The sequence below is a fragment of the Sus scrofa genome, chromosome 10 (genome assembly GCF_054392235.1).
Source record: "Sus scrofa isolate SSC_HxYL_T2T_F1_AM1 chromosome 10, Sscrofa_HxYL_maternal_Yorkshire_Landrace_v2.0, whole genome shotgun sequence".
NCBI classification, from domain to species: Eukaryota; Metazoa; Chordata; class Mammalia; order Artiodactyla; family Suidae; genus Sus; species Sus scrofa.
The window spans coordinates 65,371,573-65,391,712 of record NC_139392.1 but is presented as its reverse complement, the minus strand read 5'-3'; the positions used below and the strand labels follow the sequence as shown (position 1 = coordinate 65,391,712).

The 20,140-nt window shown below is 41.7% G+C and overlaps 1 protein-coding gene across 6 annotated transcripts in view; it reads right to left on the bottom strand.

Annotated features, from left to right (window-relative positions):
• Positions 1 to 20,140, bottom strand: part of MOB3B (MOB kinase activator 3B) — a 333,368-nt gene that overhangs the window by 73,691 nt on the left and 239,537 nt on the right. For 3 of the 6 annotated variants that reach the window (XM_013980202.3, XM_003130696.7, XM_084979889.1), the window contains one exon: positions 17,886 to 19,255. The exons of 2 other annotated variants lie outside the window; for them this stretch is intronic. In XM_013980202.3, the coding sequence (XP_013835656.2) occupies positions 19,226 to 19,255 (30 nt within the window). In that variant the 3' untranslated portion in view covers positions 17,886 to 19,225. Of the gene's footprint in view, positions 1 to 2,407; positions 2,528 to 17,885; positions 19,256 to 20,140 lie in introns of those variants that run through there. One more of the 6 variants, XM_021064706.2, reaches the window with a different exon arrangement.

Genomic DNA, 20,140 nt, shown 5'->3' with positions numbered 1-20,140 from the left:
TTTGCACATTTTCTTTAACACTTCAAATTCGCAAATGCAGTTCTGCTGTGCAGGGGATTACTGTTAACTGGTGAATGCAAATTAAAGTTTAATGGTTTATTTTCACTAAATAAAAAGGGCTTCATATACCACGCAAAACTATCTGCCGTAGCATTAACAAAAACCAAATAGTTAACTAGCTGAACAGATTAAACACAGACTTTCAAGTTAATGAAAAATGAATGGCCTTAACTTTAATAGTATGGAATATCCTATTTTTTAAATTTTATGACTCCTCATCCGAAGGAGTATTATTTAAAATGTCAAAATTGTGATGGTAGTGGAGTTCCCGTGGCGCAGTGGAAACCAGTCCCACTAGGAACCACAAGGTTACGGGTTTGATCCCTGGCCTTGCTCAGTGGGTTAAGCAACCAGCATTGCCATAAGTTGTGGTGTAGGTCGCAGATGCGGCTCGGATCTGGCATTGCTGTGGCTGTGGTATAGGCCCGCAGCAGCAGCTCCAATTAGGTCCCTAGCCTGGGAACCACCATATCCCTTGGGTGCAGCCCTAATAGAATAAAAGACAAAAAAAAAAAAAAAATTGAGGTGGTAGTGACATTCATTTTATAATAGTGTTTGAAACGTATGCAGTAAAAGGAGTTGTAATAGTAATACTACAAATTACAAGCTTATTTTTCCAGATTATACCTAATAGACTATAATATTTTCAGTCACAGTTCACTGGAGTTAAAATTAAAGCATAATAAAGTCAAAATACCTTCACATCTAGACATTAGAAACAAATGTGGCCAGGTTGGCATTCTGTTAAATATATGCAAATAATCCCTCAGCCCTAATAGAACCATTTAGCAACATTAAAGGTAATAGTAACCCTATCTAAAGATACACAATAAATTACGGCATAGATCCTTCAACATTGTGCAATATGACATCTCAGTTGCTGTAACACACACTGAAACATGAATTGTACCCAGCTTGTCCCGCACGGCAAAATATTCAGGAAAAATAACTTCTAGAAATTATTCCAGCAAGTGAGGCAGTTCAACAAAGCACCTATCCTTGGGGTATGGATAGCATCATTGCAAATCTTGGCAGAGTCATTTATTTTCAGGAACAGTAGAGAAATATTAAAAAGAATGCATTTTGTTCACTCTTTGGAAATTCATACAAATAAGTCTTAGTTACAGGCAGTGTGTTAGAGGGTGAGAACTGGGTTTTATTTCTAAACCCACGGTCACTGGTGGTTTTGCAGTTCATCCTCAGAAATGGAGGGGCGAAAATATTTCCCTGGAGTTCCGTCACATAAGATCATAGATTTTTCTCTGCTTCTGTTTTTTCATTATCTTGGTAAAAAATGAGATTGGAAAGTAGGGAGCTATGTCTGGTCACTTGTGATGGAGCAGGATAATGTGAGAAAAAAGAATATATACATGTATGTGTGACTGGGTCACCTTGCTGTGCAGCAGAAAATTGACAGAACTCTGTAAATCAGCTATAATGGAAAAAATTAAAATCATTATAAAAAAGAAATTACTGATTTTAGCCGATAGAAAATATTACAAAATATTTCTGCTCTCTAAAAGCTAACAAGAACCTACACAACCGTTGAAAGTATATTCTAAATAAAGGGTCCTTAAACTGGAAAAAAAAAAAAAGAAAGAAAAGAAAAGAAATTGGGAAGTAAAGATGATTTTATGACATTTGCTAGCCTGCCATACAGTTTTTGACAGGCTGACTGTAGTTTTCCAGACAAAGACTTCTGATTGGCTCTCTATGGACCAATCAAATTCTTTCCCTATCTTTTTTTTTTTCAGTCTTTTTTTTTTTTTTTTTTTTTTGTCTTTTCTAGGGCTGTGCCTGTGGCACATGGAGGTTCCCAGGCTAGAGGTCTAATCGGAGCTGTAGCCACTGGCCTACGCCAGAGCCACAGCGACGTAGGATCTGAGCCGCGTCTGCAACCTACACCACAGCTCAACACAACGCTGGATCCTTAACCTGCTGAGCAAGGCCAGGGATCGAACCCACAAGCTCATGGTTCCTAGTTAGATTCGTTAACCGCTGCACCACGACGGGACCGCCCAAATTCTTTCCCTATCCTTAACAACCTTCTTGTGGTACAGCATTACTTGGTAAGGCCTGTCTTGAGTATTTCTGTAGTATCCACCCCCACAAACACACAAAATGGTTTTCTCTTAACCACTATGTATATAGACACTGAAATCATTGTATTAAGCACTTGATATATAAGTTGTTAGTGAATAAAAAACCAACAACCTCCATCTGATAGATCAGACTTATTGAAAACAGAAATTTGGGTTTTGTTTATAAATTATACAATCACTTAAAAGTAAAAAGTTTAAATAGTGGTCATCCAGTCTCCTGGTACCAAGTCTTGAACGATGGTGTCAGCATTTTCACTCTTCTGTGAATCCGTCAGTGGTAGAGGAACTCTTTTCTAGATGTGTTGCCATAACGTTGGGTCAATGGAAAAGTTTGGACATTTCAGCTGACCATGATTCCTTTACAGCTGAGAACCAAAAAAAATTATTTCTTGATAATTCTCTAGCAATATTCACCCAGCAGGGCAAATCTTGTCTACAGAACATCCCAGATTTTTCATTTTTGTTGTACTTGGCATTGTGACAGGTCCAGGATAAAAGCTAATGCTGCTCACAGGGAGGCCAGCACTTTGCCTCTGTTTACCTTGGTAGATAGGAATTTGATACCTTACCTAAGAAAAATCTCCTACCACAGCTTTAGCTTAGCTTGGGAGAGGATTTTGCTACTAAAATTGAGAATACTTCCAATTATAATATATATTAAGGATCATCTTTACCATCTTTCAGAATATCTAAGAGAAAAGTGAAAGCCAAATTTGTATTCTGCCCACTGAACCAACTGAAGGAATTGTATAAAAGAAAAAAATGTAAATTACAACTCGATAATTTTTTAGAAGGATAATTACTGCTATTATCATTGGTAAAGGATCCCATGCTACTAATGATTTGGGGAAATATTCTCTCATAAGGTGAAACAAAACTTTCCAAATCATTCCTGTTTCCATTGGGTCTTGATTTTTGTTTTAGAACAACCAAGGTAACAATTGAATTTATTTTAGGATTTATATTTCCCCTGGAAAATGACTGCTGGATAGATATAAGATAATAAAAGTGCTATGGGTAAGATTTAAAGAGAGAGCTACCCTTACAAAAAATATTTAGTTTTACATATTTAAGCACTTTCAACTTTCAACTACATATTTAACTTTCATATTTAACTACATATTTTACTTTCAACTACATATCAAGCACTTTCAGCATCATAATTTCTCCAAAAGAAAGAGGCTGCTAACATTAACATTTGCTCTTAAACCTGATGGGCTGGAATGGTAGGGAAATGTAGTATCTATTTATGATTCCAAGATAATATATGGAAGCCTGGGCATAAAAGAGTGAAAAAGGAATGACTGTTTCCTAGTGAGCATGAGGAGAAAATAGTCTGAAGAAAAGAGTTGTAATAATTGCCCAAACTGCACCTGTACAATTCATTCTGTGTAATAATCCTGAATAAATATGCATTCCCCTCTCCCAAGGAAAGATAGCATTTTCCAAAGATGTTTATAAGAATGGAAAGATAGGAGTTCCTATTGCGGTGCAGTGGTTAACAAATCTGACTAGGAACCATGAGGATGTGGGTTCGATCCCTGGCCTTACTCAGTGGGTTAAGGATCCAGCGTTGCTGTGAGCTGTGATGTAGGCCAGCGGCTACAGCTCTGATTTGACCCCTAGCCTGGGAACCTCCATATGCTGGGGGAGTGGCCCTAGAAAAGACAAAAAAAAAAAAAAAAAAAAAAAAGAATGGAGAGACAGTTACAGATAAGATGATATTGATTAAATTTAATATATTGGTCGGAATGCTAAAATACACTGATTTCAGCAATATTAAAATAGTGAAAAAATAACAGGACCTCCTGGTTCCCATTCCAGCCCCACCCAGGATGGTTCAGCATCAAGGAGTCAAAGTATGACCTGAGGAAGGTCCTATTATCTCTCTGGATCTGTTTCTTTGTTTTGAAAGAGAGAAAAAGCCCAGATATGGTGTGAGGTCTTTTTTTAAAACCTTGTAGAAGGTAAGAGATCAGTAATTCAAGAAACTCTGGACCCAAATCAGTAAGGGGCTTCAATAGTCAAAGGATTCTGGGCCACAGTAATGATGCCTTTTGAATAAAATAAGAATTTTAAGAGACTTTTACAAATTGCTTAGAAATAAAAATAGATCAAATATTAAAACAAAGAGTTTGGGAGTTCCCATCATGGCTCAGTGGAAATGAATCTGACTAATATTATCCATGAGGATGCAGGTTTGATCCCTGACTTTGCTCAGCGGCTTAAGGATCCGGCGTTGCCATGAGCTCTGTAGGTCACAGACGTGGCTCGGATCCCACGTTGCTATGGCTGTGACTGCGGTGTAGGCCGGCAGCTGTAGCTTCAATTCGACCCCTAGCCTGGGACGTTTTATATGCTGCAGGTGCAGCCCTAAAAAGAAAAAAAAAATGTTTCGAGGTAGGTGTAGTTTCCAAACTGCAACTGTAGGGAGTGCAATGCTGGCCTGTTGGGAGGGGTGTGAGCCTGCCATGGGGAGGGGGTGGGTAATGTCTGGATGCAGCCGCTGTCATCCTTTAAGGGAGAGTTAACAAGGTTCGAGACAGAGCTGAGCCACTGCAGGATCCCTTCTTCATGATTTGGGGAGAAAGGAAAGGAGGGAGGGAGAAGGGGAGGAGAAAATCTAGAAAGAAGACAGGGCAGAGGGGAGAAATCAGAAAGGAGAGAGGCAGGGAGTTCCCATTGTGGCACAGTGGAAATGAATCCAACTCATATCCATGAGGACGCAGGTTCGATCCCTGGCCTTGCTCAGTGGGTCGGGGGGGTGGGGGGCGGTGTGGCTTTGCCATGAGCTGTAGCGCAGACATGGCTCAGATCCGGAATTGCTGTGGCTTTCATATGTCTCTATCCTGGTCACGAGCACACACAGGAGTCCTTTTACTGTCACTTTGATGAGATAATGCAAATTCCAATTAAATCCTGAGAGCCCAAGGGCAGCCAAATCTTTTTTTCTGAAAGCTAACAGACAACATGGCAGTAACCAGCTTATAGCTCTTAGGGACTTTCTTTCTAGACTTGCAAGTTTTTATTTCTTTTACGTCAAATCCTTAGGCTCACAGGGTTTTGCTGAATTCATTGTCCAGATAATGCCAGTACTTAATACCAAATCTACATCTTGTGTTATCTGCACTCCCTCAGGAAACTCACGTTAAAGTTGGAAATGTGTTAAAAATTCTTCTTGGAAGGGCAAAATGGGGCTCACCTTTTGAATGAATTTTCTTTAACGTCCACAGTTCAGTAATTACTGCTCAACCTAATCGTTTACTATTAGAAAAAATTGCTCCCCCACCCACCCCTTTCTTGATAAATGCTGCCTCCATCTATGTTTGGTAGTTGCATCATTTCATGGATAATATCTACAGATCCCTCAGAATGGGAAGGGAAAAGTCATTCATCTCATCACAGCAAACTCCTTTCATCCAGCCTTAAAGCCTAGGCAGCATTATGTCCTGGCGCATTGAAGATCTGCCGGTGGAACCAGGAACCAGGGAATGTTTTATGGTTTGCATGGCTCCTGGTGACCTCAAAGGAAGCTGCACAAGTCAGGTGGATGGAATAGATGCCGCTTTTCAAATGCCATGTGCTTCCTATTCATTTCCAAATTACCCATGGAATAGACGCATAAATAAATCCCCTAGCCACATATTGCTCTAGACTTTTGGGTTCATATTTCTAATTGTTCAGGTAACAACATAGTTTACATTATGGCTGAAGAATTAATGCGTTCTTTTTTTCATAGAGCAGAAAAATGAGCAAAAATTAACTGTACATTTTCCTCAATTTTCTTATGGTCAAAGTTTTGGGTGTTTCTGTTTATTAATTCTTAAAAGTCTGATTTGTTTTCCTCTAAAGATGAGTGAATGCTTTTTTTTTTTTTTTTTCCCTCCTCATTTTGCAGTGTGGGAGCAAGACCTAGAGGTTTCTCTTCTTTTCTTTTTTGGTTGTGCCTGCAGCATGTAAAAGTTCCAAGGCCAGGGATGGTACCCATGCCACAAGCAGTGACCTAAGCCACTGCAGTGACAAAGCCAGATCCTTAACCCGCTGTGTCACAAGAGAACTAGAAGTTTCTGATGTACCATTTCAATCGATCATAGGAACACCATGCTCCCACCCTGGGTGATTCCTCCTGGACTTGTGCCTCCCACCCCTTCGGGGACCCCATCTTGGCCTCTTGTCTTGGCCTCACAGCACTCAAGACTCGGTTGGACTAGTAATTCTGGTCTTCTTGGTGTCCCCCTCAGACCCATTGTCCCACCTAATCTCTGACCAAGGTTCCACTCTGTATTTGTGAATGAACTTCTTGTGAATAGAAATACTTTCTAATCACAGATGGCCTGATCGTAGAAGCACTACTGCAATCACATTAATAAATGACCAGGAAAAAACCAAAAGGCTGGGAGTTCCCACTGTGGCTCAGTGGGTTAAGGGCCCAACGTTGTCTCTATGAAGATGCCCTGGCCTTGCTCAGTGGGTTAAGGATCTGGCATTGCTGCAAGCTGTGGCATAGGCTGTAGATACAGCTTGGATCCTATGTTGCTGTGGCTGTGGTGTAGGCCTGCAGCTGCAGCTCCGATTAGATGTCCAGCATAGGAACTGCCTTCTGTATGCCACAAGTGTGGCCATAGAAAGAAAAAAAAAGGGGGAAAAAAATCTGAAGGCCGAATTGCTCTACAACATGGACCCAGTAACTAAAGAGGAAGACAATCTGAGAAGAGCCCAATGGCTCCTGGGTGGAGGTGACTCCTGTGGTTCAGAGAGTGGGCTCAGGAGCCCAGCGGTGTGACGTCACTTTCCTGTTTGTGACCTCAGGCGAACTACTTAGGTAACTTAGACTTTAAAGTGAAGGATAACTTGATCCCCATGCTGTACAGCGGGAAAAAAAATAAAATAAAATAAAATGAGGGTTAGTAGGGAGTTCCCTGGTGGCATAGTGGGCTAAGGATCCAGCAGTTGTTACTCTGGCCCATGTTGATGATGTGGTGTGGGTTTGATACCTGGCCTTGGAACTTCCATGTGCTATGGGCATGGACAAAAAGAAGAAAAATGTGGATAAACATAGATAACCAACCTTATGGGGTTGTCTTGACAATTAAATGAGATTATCCACATAAGATGCTTAGTGTACGTTGTCTAGAGTGTGCACTCAAATATATACTTTTGGTATTAGTATCATCAAATTAATATTATTATTATGCATTGCTTTTAATTAATCTCTCTGATAGCAGATCTTAATTAGGCACTTGTCTTCTGTCTGAGTTCATTTCTTCATCCACTTATTCATCAAAGGTCTCTTGAACATCTACTATGTGTCAGACACTCTTCAAGGTGCTAGATCGACCTTCATAAACAAAACAGAGAGCCCTGATTTTTGTTTGTTTAAAGAAGATTTATTGTATAAAGTCAAAGTGCATTCTTAGATGAAAAAATTGTGCTTTGAAGATCAAACAATTAAATCAGAAAGCTTATTTTCTTATTTAATATGTGTATAAGACAAATTTATTTTATACAAAAAGAAAATGGGCCATCCCAAATATAACTTTACCATTCCTGGCATGGAATTTTTATTTGGGTTTGGGGAGACAAACAATACTCTATAAACCAAGTAAATAAATTACATAATATAGATGCTATGGGGAAAAGAGAATTTGAGCAGAGAAAGGGGGGGGTGCGAGTCCTCGGGGATAGGTGCAAGCAGCACAGGGCCCCATGAGAAGGTGACATTTAAGCAAAGACTTGAGGGGAGAAGGAGTTAAATGTGAGGCTCTCTGAAGGCAGAGCAGCCAGACGGGGGCGGGGGGGGGGCGCGGGGGGCAGGGAATGGCCAGGGCAGAGGCTTGAGATGTGAGTGAGCCCAGCATGTGCAAAGCCAGCAAGGAATAGAGAGAGAGGGGAATTAAGGTTTTCAATATTTGTGTCAAGGGGAGCCTTATAGGGTTTTGAGCAAAGAAGGGACTAAGTTCTCATCCACAGATGGGGCAGAGGTGGGTAGCCCAGCTCCTCATGTCCAGCCAATGTAACTTTTCCCACCAAGCTTCATCCTTTCGAAAAGGCATCAGCGTCTTTACCAAGGTTTTGCCTTAATCCAGACTCATGTGGGCCAAACGTCCCCACTGTACCTTCATGTGATTATATTTCTGATTAAGACAAGCCCTAAATGAGATAATTAGCCGTGAGATAAATAAACAAGTCACAATTTATGATTTTTCCAAATGCTGTTGCTGCTTATGGATGTCAGCTGTAGTTTCTAGGCAATACTAAATCCATCATTGTAGAGAGATTATGTGCATAATTATGGAGACATAGTTATCCACACTATTTTTCTGGGTTAATAAATTCAGGATTCTGTTGATATCTTTTCCCCCTCTGTGTTCTACATGTTTCTTGAAAATGCTTAGTTTCTGATCCTTTGCTAATTTGGTTATAGGTAAGGTCACGACTCAACAGTATGATACAATTTCCTCTGGAGCAGCTATTCAACTTAATCCGGAAGGCAGTAAGTAATACACTTATAAGCTCAATCAAATCTAATTAAATTGAATTGGATTTCCTCATTTAGGTTTTAATTTATTACGTACTGGGAACTTAGGGGTTTTTTTGACTTCATTTAAACTCAGATGGGAGTTCCCGTCGTGGCTCAGTGGTTAATGAATCCCAGAGGAACCATGAGGTTGCAGGTTTGATCCCTGGTCTTGCTCAGTGGGTTAAGAATCGGGCATTGCTGTGAGCTGTGGGCATTGCAGACACAGCTTGGATCCCACGTTGCTGTGGCTGTGGTGTAGGCAGGTGACTACAGCTCCAATTGGACCCCTAGCCTGGGAACCTCCATATGCCTCGGGTGTGGTCCTAGAAAAGGCAAAAAAATAAATAAAATAAATAAATAAACTCAGATGAATGCTGCATTAAAACAAGGAGGAGGTTCTCTTAAAATAGCATGTTCTGTTAAAAATCTACTTCACAATGATGTAGAAGGAAACCCAGATAAAGTATGTAATTGTTATGAATGATAACATGGTTGCTTCCCAATGACAGTTCTTTAGCATCTTGGTCAATGTAGCAATGAAATCTGTTTGGAAGCAGAGTTGAAACTTAAACATTTAGGATATTGAAAGATTGAATAGATTTAATGATCAGCTCAGCTTCCATGGGAAGTAAGCTTCTAATGGGAGTATCAATTTTTGCTATTGTTGGGTAGAAGGACTGAAGGCATCTGGTTTGAATTTATTTGTCTTCTAAGACAGTTTTCCATTTATTATCCCTAATATAATGTAGGTTACGAGAGAGAGTATAATAGTACAGCAGATATTCCATGTGTATGTGGATAATTTTGAAAATTAAAAGAGTGGTTTCCTCAGTGGCCTCTCTAGACATGGCAGAGCAGTGGCTGGGACCCGAAGTGCCTTCAGAAGAGTTGCGAGAAATGTATGATGAAGCATCCCAGCTAAGAGGACAAGGGTAGCTGACAACCAGCTATATCTGGGCGGCAGCAGGGAGTGGTGAGGACTGTGGTAAACTGGAGAGACAACCCATCTAAATGGGTCAGCCCCTTCTCAGCCAATTCCTGCCATATGAAAACAAAAGCCTAGTGTTTCCAGATCTTCTGATTTTTTCAAAAACACAAATTCTGATTTTTATGTGTCGATTTTTTTGTGTGTGTCTCTTATTAGGGCTGCACCTGTGGCACATGGAAGTTCCCAGGCTAGGGGTCAAATTGGCGCTGTAGCCACTGGCCTATACCACAGCCACAGCAATGCCAGATCCAAGCCATGTCTGTGACTTACACCACAGCTCATGGGAACGCTAGATCCTCCACTCACTGAGTGAAGCCATGGATCAAACCTGCATCCTCATGGATACTAGTGAGATCTGTTTCTGCTGAGCCATGAAAGGAACTCCATATGTGTCAAATTTTCCGATTTTTTAAATGTTCCAGCTAGTTAAAAACCAACAATAGGAGTTCCCTGGTGACCTAGTGGATAAGGGTCTGGTATTGTCACTGCTGTGGCTCAGGTCCAATCCTTGACCCTGAAACTTCTGCATATCTTAGGTGGAAACAACAACAGTCTATGTAGGTCCAGCAAAACAAGCCTGCAGGACAAGTTCAGTCCATAGCCTGCCTCTTTGTCACGTCTTGGTGTACATTTCAGCCATTGGAACTGAGACACCAAGGGAGATTTTATATTTGTAATTGGGTTCCAGAAGTCTCATTTCTTACTGCCCTGTGTCAAGAAATTGCCCCATCACAAATAGCTATTGTTGTTATTAGGAACAGGGGCTATTACTGGAGTCATTTACAATTATTACATAGTGACTGTAAATGTACTAACAATAAGTACACAGAATTTAACATATTTCTGATTTTCCAAATATGTTAATATTTTAATCTTATATTAGTGTGCAAAAATAACTAAGTCACATTAGAACAAATTTGTAAGCCCAGTTGCACTACAAAAATCTGAGGCACGGGAATTCCCATCATGGCTCAGTGGGTTAAGAACCTGACTAGTATCCATGAGGATGCAGGTTCAATCCCTGGCCTAGCTCAGTGGGTTAAGGATCCAGCATTGCTGTGAGCTGAGGCATAGGATGCAAATGTGGCTCAGATCTGGCAGGGCTGGGGCTGTGGCCTTGGCTGCAGCTCTGATTCAATCCCTAGTCTGGAACTTCCATATGCCAAAGGTGTGGCCATAAAAAAAGTAAAAAATAAAAAAACAAACAAAAATCTGAGGCACAGAACAATTAATTATATTACCCAACTTCACACAAATAAGGTAATGGTAAACCTGAGATTAAACTTCAGGTTTATTTACTCGGATTGATGAGCTTTTTCTACAATCTAGACTTGTTACCTTTATATGTCAAGTTATTACCAAACAATACTGAATACCATTTTAAGAAAAAAGAAGTATAACATTAGTGTGTTGGGAAGATACGCAATATGCATGACACACTCCTGAGAAAATCTGTAATAAAATAAAGGAACTTTCTTTCCCCCTCTTTGGGCCATGCCCATGGCATGTGGAAGTTCTGGGGCCAGGAATCCAACCCACGCCACAGCTAAAACCAGAGCCACAGCAGTGACAATGCTGGATCCTTAACTCACTGAGCCACCAGGGCATTCCTGGGAACTTCTGCTAAAATACAAATATGTGCATAAAATTTTTTGAATTAATTTTTTGTGGAATTAACCTTTCAGTTATCTGTTCCAGGATCATTGCAAGATGAAAGAATGCATTTGTTCTGAAAAAGAATGGATGTGTGTATACGTATAACTGAATCACTCTGTTGTACAGCACAAATTATCACAGCATTGTAAATAAACTATACTTAATAGAACTTTAAAAAATGAAAAAATAGGAGTTCCCGTGGTGGTGCAGTGGAAACGAATCCGACTAGGAACCATGAGGTTGCGGGTTTGATCCCTGGACTTGCTCAGTGGGTTAAGGATCTGCCGTTGCCATGAGCTGTGTGTAGGTCACAGACCCCTAGCCTGGGAACCTCCATATACTTTGGGTGAGGCCCTAAAAAGCAAAAAAAAAAAAAAAAAGAAAAAATATATTTGTTAAAGAAATAGATCAAACACATAAAAGAGACAGAATAGATGTTATGTGTCTTTTATTGGTGATATTTGAATTCCCAAGTTCACATAGAAATGATTTCATAAATATCCTTTAGTTTTTATCTTGCATTTTAAGTGTTTTTAATTGTTAGTCTATTCTTATAATCAAACCCTTAATTTAATCACAAATGGAACTAAAATATGCTGTCTTTTTTTCCGATTCAATTAGAAAAGATATTGAGAAACTTTGAAATTAGAACCCTAAAAGCTAGTAAAAGAGCCTTAATTGTCAGATTAGAAATGGACACTTCCCTCCAAAAGTTACAAAAGTTCTTATATATTCATTGAAAAATGCTTACCCAGAATTAATAACTGCCCAGAAGGAAAGAGTCTGTTATAAAATTGTTTTGTTGATATATTTTTTAAAGCAGGAAAAAAAAATTCTTTCTAAAATGCTTTGTTTGGCTAATTCTAGGACAGCATCCCTTGTCTCATCAAGGACTAAAATGATCCAACCACAAAGGACACCAGTATTAACCAAGTGACACATCAGAATCCTTTTGGTGATTTCATCTTTGTACACATTTCTCAAAGACAGAGCTATGCTTTTCCTATGATATTTCTTTTTCTCACAGTGTGGTACCCAAGGGATGTGGAAGTGACGTAAAGTTAGAGACCATAGGAAGTGATATGCTTCCATCAAGGACCAGAATGACCAATGAGCATACTCACCACAAAGAGACGAGAGAAACTCTATTAAAGTCACCTAATGCTTTGCCAATTAAAGAGGGGATTAAAACAAAAGCAACACAGTGGACTCTTAGGAGGAAGGCTAAAGGCAGGCAGGAAAGAAGCTCAAGAAGATACATCAAAAGGGCAGAATAGAATATAGGATTTAGTGTGGGCAAATATAATAGAAAAGCAAATTTATAAATGTATGAAGTCAAGTGGAGAGTTAGCAAAGACAACAGTTCCTTGGTGAGGCAGTAGGTTAAGGATCCGGCATTGTCACAGCAGCAGTTTGGGTTGCTGCTGTGGCTTGGGTTTGATCCCTGGCCTGGCAACTTCCACATGCCCTGGGAGTGGCAAAAAAAAAAAAAAAAAAAAAAAAAAAAAAAAAGGAAGAAGTTAGCAAAGACACAATATAATTTGGAGAAAGCGTGCAATAATTTCTTACATGCTCACTGCTGGTTTTACCCACAATGCACAGTGACAGGGCTTTGGGAAGGCCTCAGGTTGAAGCATAGAAATGATAGCCATGAGGCAACAAGATTTCCAAGAAAATTTTGCCAATGGGAGATGATGAGCGAGGGAAGGCTGATGGAGAACTGGTGACAGTCTTCAAATAGTTAATGGATATGCAAATAAAGCACTCATTGAGTATATTTTTACTGATAGAGTCTTTGGATCTGTCTTAATGTGGGACACCAGAAAAGGTGAGCTGAAACTCAAAGGCAATAGTTTAGCTCACGTCAAATGGAAGGATTTCAGTTGTAAACTGGTCAGCGTGTTATACCCCAGGATGCTGCAGACGGTGTCTGTGCCTGAAGATCATTGGGAGAAGAATCGTGGTTTTTTTTTTTTTTTTTTACCTGAAATGTTACTAACATGGTGTGGGAAGGTAGAGGGATAGCTCAAGAAATCTCTCAAAGTTGCTTTCATTCATCCTGGCCCTCAGAAATGAGAAAATACTGGAGTTCCTGTCCTGGTGCAGTGGAAACGAATCTGACTAGATCCATGAGGATGCAGGGTCGATCCCTGGCCTTGCTCAGTCGGTTAAGGAGCCGGCTTTGCTGTGAGCTATGGTAAAGGTCGCAGACATGGCTCAGATCTGAGTGTTGCTGTGGCTGTGGTGCAGGCTGGAGGCTACAGCTCTGACTGGACCCCTACCTCACCTGGAAACCTGCATATGCCATGAATGATGAATGAGGCCCTAAAAGCAAAAAAAAAAAAAAAAAAAAAAAAATTAACCCAGGAAGAGAAAAGAGGAAATGAACAATGTCAGAAGCAGAAACTGACTCCAAATGAGTGTTTCTCAATCTTTTTCCCCCATTATCCTCCTCTCAAAGAGTCTTTTTATTTATTTATTATTTATGTATTTATTTTATTTGGCCACAGTGTGCAGCAATTTCCTGGATCTTGGTTCCCAGACTAGGGATTGAACCTGGGCCACAGGGATGAAAGCGCCAAGGTCTAACCACTAGACCACAAGGGAACTCCCTAAAGAGGCTTTTTAGACATTTTATTCCTAATCATCCCCTATCCCCATGGAATGTTAATACTACATTGATGCTTCATATCTATGCATGTACTGTGACTGTGGTCCATGGAAGGGCTGTGACCCACTGTAATATCTAAGATTGCTCCTCCACCCAAATCAATTTTTGCATTGTGGGCAATCAATTTTTTTTTGCTTTTTAGGGCCACAATTGCAGCACATGGAAATTCCCAGGCTAGGGGTCGAATCAGAGCTGCAGCTGCCGGCCTACGCCACAGCCACAGCAATGCAGGATCCCAGCCACTTCTGCGACCTACACCAAAGCTCATGGCAACGCCGGATCCTTAACCCTGTAAGCGAGGCCAGGGATCAAACCCACATCCTCATGGATACTAGTTGGGTTCATTACCGCTGAGCCACAACAGGAACATCCTGGGCAGTCACCTTTAATGAAAATGCATGCTCTCTAAAATAAATCAGCGGTCGAAGGGGAGGTCACTGAGAATGGGAGGAAAAAAAAAAAAGTCATATGTATTTGAACTTTAGCTCCAGGGACCACAAAAATTCTCACTAGCCAGCATACTGATGCATTCCCTGCAGAGGGAAACTTCTAGCTCATCTTCCCCTCTGTTAAATGGGAAGAGATGAATTCATATCACTGCTATATCATCTAACTGCAAAGGCTGTAACCTTTTGGAGACCCTGGACCTCTTTGAGAATATTAAGAAAGGAAAGCAGGAGTTCTCATGTGGCTCAGTGGGTTAAGGATCCGGCATTGTCACTGCAGTGGCTGGGACCGATGCTGTGGAGTGGCTTCTATCCCTGGCCCAGGAACTTCTGCATGCCACGGGTGCATCAAAAAAAAAAAACAAAGAAAGAAAAAAGAAGGCACATATGCACAATCTTATACTCTATAAAATGCAGGCATCCTGAATTTTAGAGCTTTATTTATAATGAATGCTGGAACTTTATGGATCAGGCAGGTATCACTTCAACCCACTGATCAAGTTTAATATTTATCATAAAAGGAGACAGCTAGGCATTATATGCTTCCTGGCGTTATGTAAAAGGAAAGAAACAGTATCACTTATGGAGTATTCTTGCTAAAATATGTTTAACCTGAACCTGATAAGGACGAAAAAAAATTCCAGATTGTGGGACATTTTACAATCAAACCAGCCTGAACTCTTTTTTTTTTTTTTTTTTTGTCTTTTTGTCTTTTTTTGTTGTTGTTGTTTTGTTGTTGTTGTTGTTGTTGTTGCCATTTCTTGGGCCCCTCCTGCGGCATATGGAGGTTCCCAGGCTAGGGGTCGAATCGGAGCTGTAGCCACCGGCCTACGCCAGAGCCACAGCAACGCGGGATCCGAGCCGCGTCTGCAACCTACACCACAGCTCACGGCAACGCCGGATCGTTAACCCACTGAGCAAGGGCAGGGACCGAACCCGCAACCTCATGGTTCCTAGTCGGATTCGTTAACCACTGCGCCATGACGGGAACTCCCCAGCCTGAACTCTTTAATAATGTCAGTGTCTGAGGAACTGTTAAATTTACTAAAACTACACTGCACTATGTTAGTAATCCACACACAATGCTAAATAGATCTGCCTTAAAAAAATTTAGAAGGAAACATTGTTGCCCAGTGTTGTTTGGAAACTCAAAATTTATATTTGCAGTATGATATAAATTGAAGCAAACTCTCCCCCCAACCCATACACATGCAGGTTGTTTTTTTTTTTCTTTGTTTTTTGCTTTTTTAGGACCACGCATGCAACATATGGAAGTTCCCAGGCTAGGGGTTGAATAGGAGCTGCAGCTGCCAGCCTACACCGCAGTCACAGCAATGCCAGATCCTAACTATGTCTATGACCTACACCCCAGCTCACAGCAACCCTGGATCCTTAACCTACTGAGCGAGGCCAGGGATCCAACCCCCATCCTCATAGATCCTAGTCAGGTTCGTTATTGCTGAGCCACGATGGGGACTCCATACACATGCAGTTTTGTCTAATGAAAATTTTGCTGTGACTGTTTATAATTGGCAGTATTTCTTCCAGAAGAAGGTAGAATAAGAATCGCACTTATCCTAAAGTGCATTAATAAAACCACATTTTGAAATTAAAAAAAAAATGTCAGTGTCATGAAAGACCCCCATACATGCACGTGTGCACAGACACACACACACCACGCCCCTCACACATACATAACAGAAGGACTCTAATCCATTAAATAAAGAGAATGACGACTAAGGTGTATGGATGGTCCCTGGAATCCTTCCTTTTTTTGAAATTCCCACTTTGACATTTCTTTTTTCTTTTTCTTGTTCTGGCCACACCTGTGGCCTATGGAAGTTCCCAGGCTGGGGGCAGTTTGGAGCTGCAGCTTTGGCCTACACCACAGCCACAGCAACACCAGATCTGAGCTGAATCTGTGGCCTATGCCACAGCTTGTGGTAACACCAGATGCTTAACCCACTGATCGAGGCCAGGGATCAAACCCGCATTCTCACTGACACTATGTTGGGTTCTTAACCCACTGAGCCTCAATGGGAACTCCTTGAAACGTCTCAAAATAAAAAAAAAAATTCACGGATATATATTTATGTATGTATGTATACACACACACACACATATATATATAACTTAACTAAAAATAAAAAATAGTGGAAAATGAGGGAGAGCCAGCCAGGTTAGGAGGAAGAAGCAAGGAGCATGCTCAGACCCAGCGCAGGAGATGCCTGAGGGCTCCCTGCCTCAGCAAATAGCTCAGGGCTCTATTTGCCAGGGGATGGATTTAAGATGTAGTCAGGCCAAAGAGAGTAAAAAAAAAAAAAAAAAACCTGCCTGTAATGATTTTCTTTAGAATTTGCCAAACAAAGTTCTGCGGGAATAGGAACAATCTGTAATTAAAAAATCAGAGCAGTTTGCCAGTACTTATCCCAGAAGGGCTGATTAGTGCAATGAGCAATATAATCAGGAGGAAATTGTTCCAAGAAGTTTGAAAAAAATCTGGGCTTCTTCTTCTTCTTCTTCTTTTTTTTTTTTTTTTTTTTTGCTTTTTAGGGCCACACTCGTGGCATATGGAGGTTCCCAAGGTAGGGGTCGAATCAGAGCTGTAGCTACTGGCCTACACCACAGCCACAGCAATGCGGGATCCAAGCTGTGTTTCTGACCTACACCACAGCTCACGGCAATGCCGGATCCTTAACTCACTGAGCGAGGCCAGGGACTGAATATGCGTCCTCATGGATACTAGTCTGAATCGTTGACTGCTGAGCCACGACGGCATCTCCTGGGTTTCTTAACTGAGTGGTAATTTCATAGGCACACACAGTTACTAGAAAATAACCTTCAAAGAATTTATAACAAGAGTCTTCAGAGTTCAGCATCCTACTTGATTAGGCATCACTGAAGTGCAGGAACATAGTCAACTTTTTAATGCAAGACTCCTGTGGGTTTCTGTGGTGCAGAACTTCAGGGTTCCTTGCAGGCCTGGGCTCTGTGTTGTCACTTCTCTGTCCCGCTGCTCAACATGCCCATGGGGCACTCACTGCAAAATGCATAGGTCATTTCTCTGTTCTCTGGATCCTTAGGACAGTCAGAAATGCTTTCAGCTGACAATGATGCCGAGAAAAATCTTTGCCTGTTACTGTCTGTGCGAAGTCACTCAGGAAGCAAAAAAAAAGAAAAGAAAAGAAAAAGAAAAGGATACTTGTTGTTGATCAGAGCACAACAATATGGAGAGAGGTAGCAGCTTTAGATTCCATGAGACAGCTTCGATGAGATACAAAGCAAGGGTTGGTTTGCTGGGCTAGGACAAGGCAGAATGCCACGGTGCTCAGACAGTCGGCCCTTTCTTAGTTTGGACCAAGACAGATGTTACTCCTTTCTAGACTCTCATGGCAGCCCCAAATGGCTTTAAGACCTTATATGTAATGAAACAAAATCAGAGTTGTTGAATTATTCTTTAATCAGTATTACATGAAAATGCACTAATACATTCTTATCTATTTCCCTCCACCAATGGCTATTTTGTCAAAATCAAATGATCCTTGGAAGTATCATCACCCCCTAGTCACAGGCTCTCAGGTCCACCACAGTTTTGCGAATAAATCAGAAAAGGCAACATTTCTTCAGCTAAAAGTCACTCAGCTTTCAAAAGGCAGGCTGTGGCACAGAATGATTCTGTCTGCTGGGGGAGAAACACTGGGGAGGACGGAAGGAGGACATTGGCTTCAGCTCCACTGTTACCTTGGCAACCGTGGTACCATCAGGGGAGATGTGTGGCGAGAGTGAGGAGGAAGAGGAAGAAAACATCGGCTGGATGTACCAGTTCAGAGGACCAGTTGGGAAGATTACACATCAACGGGCTGGGCATGTGAGTTATAAGAACCAAATTTCCCACTGTACTTTTTTTTTTCCACTGCAAGTTCAGTATTGTGTAGAGACAGCTATCACACCTTTTCATCACAAACAAACACTGCACTTATCTGGCTCAAGGCTTCTGCTGATCCTTCTTGGTCATTTATAACTTCCTTTTATTTCTCTCCAGGGAAACAGGAACAAAATAATCTTGAAGGGAAGAGACAAGGAATGGTGCGATGATAAAAAAAAAATAAAAATAAAAACACATTCTGTTTGGGGTGAACTTGTACCTCCTTAGCCTGAGGCTAACGATCCGTCTCTTCCCTGCAGTGAACGTGTGCAGACCCTGTTTGGGGCAGCGACAAGCCATCCCGCAGAGGGGTCCCTGGTAAAACTGGTTATGGGGGAAACAAAACAGGGAGGGTCTCAGGGCTCAGAGCAAGACTACAGCATCAGGGCGCGAGCCTGCAGAGACCGGACGGGAAGGCTTGTTAGAGAAAAACTGGCTATGCATCCAGGATTCCAAAATTCACTGGGTACTTAAAAAACACGCTACAGAAAAGGCAGCTGGCTGACAAGACAGGAAAGTGGACAAGTACAAGTATCAAAACCTGAATTCCAGTAAAGCTTAGGTGGCAGGTCACGTAAGTGCAGAGGCTTCCTTCCTCCCAGGTGATCTGAGCCAGAAGGGGGAGGGGTGTCCCTCTCTCCCCACCAGGTCCACAGGTCATGGCTAGCAGCACTCAGAGGGTTAAGGGCACACGAAGTGAACGGGAACATTTCTCTCTCGGGAGCCGCTGCTGGTCTCCAGCTCGCCTGCTCCTGGAAGTAGGTGCGCCTTTTCAGCCAGGGAGGTCTCCCTCCTGCCTGCCCGTGGCTCCAGGAGGAAACAGCTTTCCTCTCTCTTCCGAAGGGTAAGATGGGGTGTTAGTGACACATCCTGCTCGTCATCTCTTTCTGGAAAGCAGGGGGAGAAAGATGGTTAGGAGTAACTATAAGCAGAGCAATGACTCATTGGACGATTCTGAAAATACCCTGGCAACCTCTGGAGACTAAACAGGAGGTTGCAAGCATGGTCCATGAATGAGGTTCAGTAGGCAGATGTGTTCCTTCTGGTCTGTAGAGTTTTTTAAATCAAAGCAATGTTTTGAAAACTTAGCTAACTTGCCAAAGGTTGCTCAGTTTTGCTGGGGGAAAAAAAAAAAAAAAAAAAAAAAGGCAAGATCTGGAGCAGCTGGAATTGAGAATGGTTGTCCTCTTCAGATGGAGAACACGCTCTCCAGTTTGCCCCAGTCCCCACCATTCCCAATTGCCTACCCAAAGGGAGCCAAGCATCACCTATGGATTGATGTGATCATTGGATTGATGTGATCATTGGATTGAGACTGCTGTTTGTCTTAGAGTAGAGCACCATCTCTCCTTACCTACATTTCAGTCAAAGATGAAGAAAAAAAAAAAAAAAAAGAATAGCTTAAGTGGGTATAAGCAAGAAGTAGGAGGAAGTACATTTCTGAACAGTAATGAAGACCAGCCCGATGTGTCTGATGGGCAACTGGCTGGCCTTTTTGGTTCCCAGGCTAGGGGTCGAATGAGAGCTACAGCTGCCGGCCTACACCACAGCCACAGCAACGCCAGAACCAAGCCGCATCTGTGACCCACACTACAGCTCACAGCAATGCCAGATCCCTGACCCACTAAGCGAGACCAGGGTTCGAACCCACATCCCCATGGATACTAGTTGGGTTCTTTTCCTCTGCACCACAATGGGAACTCCAACCGGCTGGCCTTTCACCATCCGCACCACCTGCCTGCCTCTTGGGGGCATTTATAGACCCCAAATGG